At 42.8% G+C, this 10,677-nt stretch overlaps 1 protein-coding gene across 1 annotated transcript in view; it reads left to right on the top strand.

Moving 5' to 3' along the window:
- The first annotated feature begins 1,489 nt into the window (after nucleotides 1-1,489).
- Nucleotides 1,490-10,677, top strand: part of LOC121285005 (microsomal triglyceride transfer protein) — an 80,042-nt gene continuing 70,854 nt past the window's right edge. Inside the window, exons 1-3 of the mRNA XM_041201076.1 lie at nucleotides 1,490-1,493; nucleotides 1,868-2,010; nucleotides 4,158-4,330. Coding sequence (XP_041057010.1) covers nucleotides 1,490-1,493; nucleotides 1,868-2,010; nucleotides 4,158-4,330 — 320 coding nt within the window. The remainder of the gene's footprint in view (nucleotides 1,494-1,867; nucleotides 2,011-4,157; nucleotides 4,331-10,677) is intronic.

The following is a 10,677-nucleotide window of genomic DNA, read 5'->3' as shown; positions in this document are numbered from 1 at the left end:
TTCAGTGACCTGTGGATCTGTACACCCAGATCCCTCTGCTCGTCGATGCACTTAAGGGTTCTGCCATTTACTGTATAATTCCTACCTGTATTAGACCTTCCAAAATGTATTAGCTCACATTTGTCAGGATTAAACTCCATCTGCCATTTCTCCGCCCAAGTCTCCAACCGATCTATATCCCGTTGTACCCTTTGACAATCCTCTTCACTATCTGCAACTCCCCCAACCTTAGTGTCATCTGCAAACTTACTAATTAGCCCAGTTACGTTTTCCTCCAAATCATTTACGTATACTACAAACAGCAAAGGTCCCAGCAATGATCCCTGCGGAACACCACTAGTCACAGCTCTCCATTCAGAAAAGCACCCTTCCACTGCCACCCTCTGTCTTCTATGACCAAGCCAATTCTATTTCCATCTTGCCAGCTCACCTCTGATCCCTTGTGACTTTACCTTCTGTACCAGTCTGTCATGAGGGACCTTGTCAAAGGCCTTACTGAAATCCATAACATCCACTGCCCTTCCATCGTCGATCATCTTGTCACTTCCTCGAAAAACTCGATCAAGTTAGTGAGACACGACCTCCCCTTCACAAAACCATGCTGCCTCTCACTAATACACCCATTTGCTTCCAAATGGTAGTAAATCCTGTCACGAAGAATCTTCTCCAATAATTTCCCTACCACTGATGTAAAGCTCACCGGCCTGTAATTTCCTGGATTATCCCTGCTACCCTTCTTAAACAATGGAACAACATTGGCCATTCTCCAGTCCTCTGTAGGACTCACCCATAGCCAGTGAGGATACAATTTCTGTCAAGGCCCCAGCAATCTCCCCCCTTGCCTTCCTCAGAACTCTTGGGTAGACCCCATCTGGCCCTGGGGACTTATACACCTTAATATTCTTCAAATATGGGTAGAGCTCCGGAATAGGAAGGGTGCAGTCACAATTTTGGGGGTTTACTATAGACCTCCCAATTGCCGGCAGGAGATTGAGGAACAGTTATGTAGGCAGATTTTAGAAAGATGTAAAAGCAATAGGGTTATTGTGGTGGGTGATTTTAACTTTCCCTATATCGACAGGGAATCACTTATTGCTAGGGGTTTGGATGGTGCAGAATTTGTAAGGTGCATCCAGGAGGGCTTCCTGAGACAATATGTAGATAGTCCAACTAGGGAAGGGGCAATACTGGACCTGGTATTAGGGAATGAACCTGGCCAGGTGGTCGAAGTTTCAATAGGGGAGCATTTCAGGAGAAGTGACTATAATTCAGTAAGTTTCAAGGTACTGGTGGATAAGAATAACAGGAGTCCTCGGGTTAAGGTGCTTAATTGGGGGAAGGCTATAACAATATTAGGCAGAAATTGACGAATCTAGACTGGAAGTGGATGTTTGACGGCAAATCAACAACTGACATACTGGAAAAGTGCCAGGGATGAGGGAATTCAGTTATATTGGGAGACTGAAGAATCAGGGATTATAGACCAGAGATGGGTAAGAGGAGATTTAATATGGGCATTCAACATTATTTAGAATTTTGGTAGAGTAAATAAGGAGAAACTGCTTCTATTTGCAGAAGTAAGGCCAATAACTGGAGGGCATAAATTTAAGGTAATTGGTGAAAGATGAGAATTCATTTTATGCAGTGAGCTGTTGTGATCTGGAATGCACTACCTAAAAGGCAGATTCAGCAGCGATTTTCAAAAGGGAATTGAATAAACCTTGGAAAGAAAAGAAATTGAATGGCTATGGGGCTGGAGCAGAGGGGGTAAGACTAACTGGATACCTCTTTAAAAATCAGCACAGGTACAATGGAACGAATGGCCCCCTCCTTGTTGTGTGATTCTAAGTATTTTCTTTTGTTGTAGATCCCGATGACCTAAACAGTGTACTGGAAGCTGAGGAAGTGACAATCAATGGTACCACGTTTACAAAGAAATGGTGCCAAGTCTGTAAATTCTTCCGGCCTCCACGATGTCGACACTGCTACACGTGTAATGTCTGTGTGGAGGTAAAACTTGGTACAACATTTTGTGTCATTGTTTTTTCTTGTGTCTACTTCTAACCGAGCAGACTAGTTCCAGGCACGTGGCACTGTTGATCTTAAATGAACTGCACGGAGCGATGAGAGACCACTCCAACCACAAAGCAAAAGTCAAGATCTAATTTTCTCTCAGCCTCCTTATTGCTGCTGAGGGACTGGTGGGTCCATATTTCCTGTCTGAGCAATTTGCACAGCCAGCCATTTTTTTTGGTGAAGGTCTCCTGAAGGGAGCAGTAACTAAAATGTCCTAAGGCCAGAAATTGGCCTGCAAAACAAACAAGACCATCACCAAAGCACATTGAAAACACTCTGATCCATGGAGAACCTTTATCACAACTTGTGATATGCCTCCCTGTTTGGACAACCCCCTTGGGAACACCCTATTAGTTTCATTTACGTAACAACACTGAGCATGTGACTGCTGTAGACAAGGCCTAGTTATTCCTGTTCTGGAACCCCACGAGCTAGCTGACAAGGGGCCAATCAAAGAGACGCCCTTTGCTCTGGATGGTATTGAGCTTGTGTTGATGTACCTGCATCCATTCAAGCGAGCAGAGAGCATTCTGGCACACTTCTGACTTGTGCCTTGTAGGTGGTGAAGAAGCTTTGGGGAGTCAGGAGGTGAGCTAGTTGCCACAGAATACCCAGTCCTTGACCAGCTCGAGTAGCCTTGGCATTTATGTGGTTAGTCTATGAGTTTATGATCAATGGTGAGCTCCAGGATGTGCTGGTGGGAGACTTGATAATAGTCAACAGTAATGGTCAAGGAATTGTAGCTAAGCTTCCTCATGTTAGAGAGGGTTAAGATGCTTGCTTAAGATGAATGTCACTTGCAACTTTTCAGCCGGGGGCTGGATATCATGCAAATCTTGCTGCAGGCAAGAATGGATTTCTTCATTATCCCAAGAAATGTGAATGGAATTAATCATTAACATAAGGGAAGGCCATGGGAGATGCATGTTGGGCCTAAGATGCTGCCCTGAGGAACTACTGCAGTAATGTACTGGTCTCCAGCACAACAATCTTCCTTTGTGATTGGTCTAACTCCTTGGATGAGGGCGTTATCTTATGAGGAAAGATTGGACAGGTTGAGTCTGCACTCATCAGTTGGACAAAGATTGGACAGGTTGAGTCTGCACTCATCAGTTGGACAAAGATTGGACAGGTTGAGTCTGCACTCATCAACTGGACAAAGATTGGACAGGTTGAGTCTGCACTCATCAATTGGACAAAGATTGGACAGGTTGAGTCTGCACTCATCAGTTGGACAAAGATTGGACAGGTTGAGTCTGCACTCATCAATTGGACAAAGATTGGACAGGTTGAGTCTGCACTCATCAGTTGGAGTTTAGAAGAATGAGAGGTGACTTTATTGAAACATATAAGATCCTAAGGGGGCTTGACATGCATGTTGAAATCTCCCACTCAGAGTGCATTCTGTACCTTTGCTACTCTCAGTGCCTCCTCAACATGGAGGAATGCTATTTCATCAGCTTAGGGGAGGGGTAGATGGTAATCAGCAGGAGGTTTCCTTGCCAACGTTTGACCTGATGCCATGAGACTTCTTGGGGTTTGGAGCCAATGTTGCGTGCTCCTGGGGCCACCCCCTCCCAACTATATAGCACTGTAACCCCATCGCTGGTGTGTCTGTCCTTTCATGGGGATGGGATATGCCAAGGGATGGTGGAGTCTGCAACTTTGGCTGATTGATATGATTTGGAGAGCGTGTCTATGTTGAGCTGTTACTTCACTAATCCATAGGACAGTTCTTCAAACTTTGGCAGAAGCCCCTAGGTGATAGCATGGAGGACATTTCAGAGCGAATTGGATTGGATATGTCCGCCTCTTGCCCTAATTTGATGCTGAGTAGCTTGTTTCATTCTGGGCTTTGTGATGCTGCGAATTTGTGCAGTTTCCTTACAGTCTGTCTTACCCTGAAAATGGGAAAAGTGTAATTAAAGTTGAATAAAATGACAGAGAGAATGAAATAAATTTTAACAGAGAAAGTTTTGCGAAAGTTTAGAAGAGAATTAATTTAAAAATGAATCAAGGTATGAAACTTACAGCACTGTGGAATAAGTGTAATGAAATTTTAAAATATTCATTGTCAACAGAATCTTGATCATCACTGTGCTCTCATGAATACCTGCATTGGAAAACGAAATTACCGCTTCTTCTTCGTTTTACTGCTTTCTTTGGTGTTCTTTAACCTTTTAATGCTCGGATTCTGTTTGACATACGTGTTTCTGAACATTCATGAGCGTTACACAGTCGAAAAGATCTTCACGTATCCTTTTATTGAAACTCTAAAGAAAGTTACATGGGAACGAGTAGCAATTTCAAGAACCTTGTTGCAATGGGTTCCAATGAAATGTAGCAGACATTGCATGATTACTTATTCGTAATTACATAAAATTTCACAGAAACAGGTAATCAGCCTAACAGGTCTAATTCAATATTTATGCTCTGCATGAGTCTCCTCCCACTTTATGTCATTTCACATATCCTCTTAGTCCTTTCTCCCTCGTGTACCTATCTCGCTTCCTCTTAAATGTATCAATGCTATTTGCCTCAAACATGTCATATGGCAGCAAGTTTACTACATTCTCACCACCCTCTGGGTAAGAAGTTTTTCCTGAACTCTATGTTGGATTTATTAGTAACTATCCTATATTTATGGTCCCTAATTCTGGACTGCCACACAAGTGGAAACATGTTCTCTACATCTACCCTATTGAATCCTTTTCACAATTTTAAAGACATTTATTACATCACCCCTCAGTCTTTCTCTTTTCTAGAGAAAAGAGCCCAGCCTGTTCCATCTTTCCTGATAGTTATAACCTCCTTGTGCTTGTATCATCCTAATAGATCTTTCTCCTGTCCTTCTATATCCATTAACAATGATGTGAATGAAATAAAATCATAATACAGGACTCGGATGCATTTTTGAGGGTAAATGGAAATGACTAATTCTGTTGACAATATTTCATATTCCGTTGAATTTTTCCATTCCCCCTCCCCGCACCCCAGCACATACTTTTTGCACCACTGTTGCTTCCCAATGCCTGAGGTCCCCTCCAGTCCCATAAGTAATAGAATAATTCATTCTTCACTAAGTGGGAACCACTTGATTAGTCAGTGGTAGGTCCAGCAAAGTGAAACTGCCTCCCAATCAACTCTTCGGAACATAGGACCTTAAAGAGGAGGCTGCTCAGCACCTTGAACTTTTCCCCTTGCTGTCAGATCAAGGCCAATCTGTACCTTGAATCCAATTACCAGCTTTGGTTGCGTAACCCTCAATACCCTTGCCTAATGAAAATCTATCTCGGGTTTTGAACTTTTCAATTGCCCTTCAGCCTCAGCAGCTTTTCATGGAGAGAGAGTCCAGGTTTCCACTACCTTTCTTGTGAAGACAAGCTTCCTGACATCACCCCTGAATAGCCTGGCTCTAATTTTAAGGTTATGCTGTCTGGACTCCCCTCACCAGAGGAAATAGTTTTTCTCTATCCGCCCTACCAAGTCCTTTAATAATTTTAAACACTTAAATTATATCATCCCATAATATTCTATGTTAAAGGGAATGCAACCCCTATGCAACTCGTCCTCATAATTTAGCTAGTTTAATCCGGGCATCAATCCGGTGAATCTGCGCTACACCCCATCCAAGGCCACTATTTCCTCCCTGGGGTATGGTGTCCAGAACTGAATGCAGTGCTCCAGACAGGGTCCAACCGGACCTTTATTTAACTGTAATATAACTTCCACCACTTTGTATTCTAGCCACATTGAGATAAAGGCCTAAATTCAAATCATTTGCATTGGGAATGTTCAATTTGTTTTCCCTGAGCCCTGGCATTCTGGATTTAGATGACCATGAAACTACTCATGTCCTTTAGGGAAGGAAACCTGCTGTCCTTACCTGGTCTGGCCTGCATGTGACCCCAGACCCACAGCAAGGTGGTTGGCTCTTAACTGCCCCCTGAAATGGGCTAGCAAGCCACTCAGTTCACGGGCATTTAGGGATGGGCAACAAAAGCTGCCTTTGTCAGGGATGCCCACATCCTATGAAAGAATAATGTAAAAAAAAGTCTTCTAGTAACAGCAGCCTAACGGACACGTTGATTTTAAAGTAAGGTGATGAATCTGTACAAATGTGAGGGAAGTAACATTGGCCAAACAACTGAACTGCTGACTTCCTGACTCCCAGCAGAACTGGCATTACCCAAACAAAGGTAGGCGCATCATACGAGACACAGTTGACGGATGGGACATTGCAGTACATTTTTGCATCATGTGCATCCTTAATGTTGATTGTGAAGAAGCCTGATGCATTTGTGAAATCTGATGTTCCTATGGGCTACAGTGTGGAGGTGGAGGGTGTTAAGATTTTTAAGAGTTGCAGTCCATAATGGAATCAGCCACATAATGATCGAATGTACTAGACGTAGCAGGAACTTTAACCATGTCAATTGAAAGAAAATGTTGGCCATCTTCAGCAGGAATCGCAACAGATTTCTCACCCCCACCCCTCTAACCACACACACAGGATAGAAATCCTCTCCCCTAATTTTTGGAGTATCCAATTGCCCGCATGAGTGCAGCTTCAGTAACACTCAAGAAGCTCAACACCATCAATGGACAATGCAGCCAGCTTGATTGGCACCTCATCCATCACCTAAAACATTCACTCCCCACACCAGTGACACACAGTAGCAGCAGTGTGAACCATCTACAAGGTGCACTGCAGGAACTCATCAAGGCTCCTTCGACAGCACCTTCCAACCTGCAACCTGTCCCACTTAGAAGGACAAGGGCAGCAGACACATGGGAACACCACCACCTGCAAGTACTGTCCAAGGCACACACCACTCTGACTTGGAAACATATCATTGTTCCTTCACTGTCACTGGGTCAAAATCCTGGAACTCCCTCCCCAACAGCACTGTGGCTGCACATACACCAGAAGGCAGCTCACCACCACCTCCTCAAGGGTAATTAGGGATGGGCAATAAATGCTGGTCTAGCCAGGGGCGCCCACATCCCATGAAAGAATCAATTTAAAAAAAGTTAGGGCAGAAAGGAAACTCGGCTTGTAGCCCTGACCCCTGAGGCCTGGTGATCCACCCTGTGCTTCATGGTGCTATGGTCAATGATGGCCTTAGAGCTGCGTTGTTGAATTTCAAATCCACGGGAGTATAACATTGCGATTTTTAACCCAGGGCTTTTAATTTATAAGGGTTGAGATTTCTGTTGATTCTATTTTTACCCGGTTTGATTTATTAGTTTCTGATTTTTGTGCAATTGGTTTATAAATACCAGTATAAGGGACCCTGAAGACTGTCTTTCACTTAATCATGCATTTGACTATTACAATGTTCATAGCTACAGCTGAGATAAAAAATGTTAGTTTTCCTTAATAACTTCTTTGCAGCCTTATTATTCTCTGTTTGTCTGGAATTATTTCCTTTCCTGTTATTTATTTTTTTATGTTTCACTGTTGCCTCGTGTCAACAGGAAAAACAACATACGAGCAGGTAAAAGCAAACAAAGGTCAAATAGTAGAGGTTAAGTTGCGCTAAGGAAAACAGTGCAATTTCCAAATTAATCAACCTGACCCTTTATTTACTTTCTCCATTTTCACTGCTCCTTCCTATTTCCCTTTGTAGATGTAGTCTCCGCTTTTTATTCTCTTTCCCCCTCTCATTAGGTATTTCCCTCCTCTTCTTATCTCTCTCTTTTCACATGAGAGTGTTCTTTTTCACCCTCTTTTCACTGTCTGGCTGAGGTCCAAGCCTCTCAGCAATGCACTTTGAAACCAGCTATAGAGTTGTGTCTGAGTGATGTAGTGGGGGAGAGTCTGATGTCTATTTGACATCTCCCCTGTTAGATGATTGATGAGAAGACAGTGTGTGGAGGGTAAGAGCCAACAAGCCATATCCTATTACAAATAGTAGTTTGAGATTTGGCATGTTGCATTATGTTTATTTTGTCTGTTAATACTAGCTTTATATTTTTTGTTGCATCTCTAAAACATATGGAAATATAAAAAAAATGTTATTGCCTTAAAGTGACATAACATTAATGAATCTAGACATGCAATCAAACTTTTTGTGCTTAAGTTAAGTTTTTGATTTTTACTTTGCCACCAAATCCTGCTTGGATAACAGGACTCTGTCATTTGAATGTTTGTTGTTGACAGTATATTGGTGTGTACAAGGCAAAGACAAGTCCTTTTAGCCATGGATGTCTGAAGAACTTCAGTCTGATGTTGTTCAGTCCTCTACCAACGAGGTGAGTTCTGTTTTTAAAGAAGAAGTTAGTGATAATCAGCTTTATTTGTTGATTTTTATTATATGAATGGATAATACATAGTGTAAGCACAACATGATATGATTAATGTACAGACAATGATGGTGATCAGAGCAATATTTTTAAAAGTTGTATGTTTTCTCATGTTTGGTGCTCAGTACAGGTTGTTTTGTACAAAATATGAACACAAATATTAAAAACTGGCCATTAAACTAACAAATATAATGACATAGCACACTGCAATGCAGAGTATTAAATGATGTAAGACCACGTCAGGAATTCAACTCAATCATGGCCTGCATGATTTTCTGACTGTTATTTTTAATGGATGGAAAATCACATGGGCTGCACTGAGCTCTGTCCTGAATTCCTGGCACACATTCTCATCAAGCAAAGCTCTACTCCAACAAGATTAAATGGTTAAAACTTTCCCCCTAATGAATTGAAACTGGTACACAATTTTAATTCCTTAAATTTCATTTTAAGCTTAAATTCCTTTAAATACTGTGACAAGTAATGATCTCCATTCAGGAAGTTTGCAGTGCATCAAGTACTGTCCTGCAGTATTGTATAGACCCATCTGCAAAATGTGTTTAAGAGCATCAGCCAATTCTAGTGTCAGCTGTGAAGCGCTCATGCCTCTAAGTCAGAAGATCATTGGTTTATGCCCTACTGCAGAGTCTTGAGACAACAAATGTAGGTTGGCTATCCTAGTTTTCCTATTTATCCCTCAAACAACATCATGAAAATAGATTATGCATTAATTTATCTAATTGCTCTTTGTGAATGAAGACTTACAGTGTGCAAATTGCTTTTGTGACTCCAGTTCAAAAAGTGCCTCTTTGGCTGTGCAGTGCATTGCAATGCCCTGAGCATGTGAAAGGCACGAAAGAAATGCATGTCCTCTTCTTTCGTTAACAAGTGTCATTTACTTGGAAGCTTTTCAAATATCAAATTCAAAATTGCCAAGGAGCAGATCTATGTGTTGTGGGGGGATGGGGCCCATTCGCCAACGCGTAAAATGACACTGGGTGACGTTGGGCAGGTGTCCTGATGTCACCGCGCGTCATTTAGGTTTTCAGTTCGGCGGGTGAGCAGCTGAATCGACTGCGCACCCGCCAAACTATCAGAGGCCTGTTAAGGCCATTAGAAAAGTAATTAAAGTGATTAATGGGCCTGCCCGTCCGACCTTAAGATTGGCGGGCAGGCTGGGAGCACCTGGCGGGCTTCAGGAAAGCATGAAACCTCATCCACGGGCGGGATGAAATTTCATGAGGTTATTAAAATCTTTATGAAATCTCTAAATAAAAGAAATTGACAGTGTCACATGAGGGGACATGTCAGTAATTTTTTTTCTCATCTTTATTTAATGTTTCAAACCTGAGCTGATGCCTCTGAGGCAGCACTAGGCCTCAGGGAGATCTGTGAGCTCTTTTGTGCGCATGTGTGAAGCAGCTCACTCTCGGCTCAGGTAACCCCCCCACTCCCCTCCAACCCCCCACCGACCCCCGACCTGCACAGGGAGCGCATAGTGCTTTAATTGGCCCGTCCATGTAAAATGCACCCCCCCCCCCCCCCAACTGGGGTTGCCAATCGGGAACCCCCCCCAATGGGGGGAAATATTGCGCTATGAAATGAATAGGTACTAACCTTAAAATATTGTGTATGGTGCAAAATAAGGGGTGAGAGTGGTGTAGTGGTAATGTCACTGGGCTAGTAATGCTAAGGCTAATATCCTGGGAAAATGGGTTCAAATCCTACAGCAGCTGGTGGGATTTTAATTTAATTAATAAATTCAATTGATTAATAAAGTATAGAGGTTAGTAATGATGCCATGAAACTATTGCCAATTGTTGTAAAATCCCAACTAGTTCACTAATGCCCTTCAGGGAAGGAAATCTGCTATCCTTACCTCTTCTGGCCTACATGTGACTACAGCAATGTGGTTGACTCTTAACTGCCCTCTGAAATGACCTAGCAGGCCACTCAGTTCAAGGGTAATTAGGGATGGGCAACAATTTTTTTATTCATTCATGGGATGTAGGCTTTGCTGGCTGGGCCAGCATTTATTGCCCATCCCTAGTTGCCCTTGAGAAGGTGGTGGTGAGCTGCCTTCTTGAACCGCTGCAGTCCATGTGGTGTAGGTACACCCACAGTGCTGTTAGGGAGGGAGTTCCAGGATTTTGACCGAGCGACAGTGAAGGAACGATGATATATTTCCAAGTCAGGGTGGTGATTGACTTGGAGGGGAACTTCCAGGTGGTGGTGTTCCCATCTATCTGCTGCCCTTGTCCTTCTAGATGGTAGAGGTTGTGTGTTTGGAAG

Source organism: Carcharodon carcharias, chromosome 1, assembly GCF_017639515.1.
Source record: "Carcharodon carcharias isolate sCarCar2 chromosome 1, sCarCar2.pri, whole genome shotgun sequence".
Classification (NCBI taxonomy): domain Eukaryota; kingdom Metazoa; phylum Chordata; class Chondrichthyes; order Lamniformes; family Lamnidae; genus Carcharodon; species Carcharodon carcharias.
This window is presented reverse-complemented; position numbering and strand designations above follow the sequence as displayed.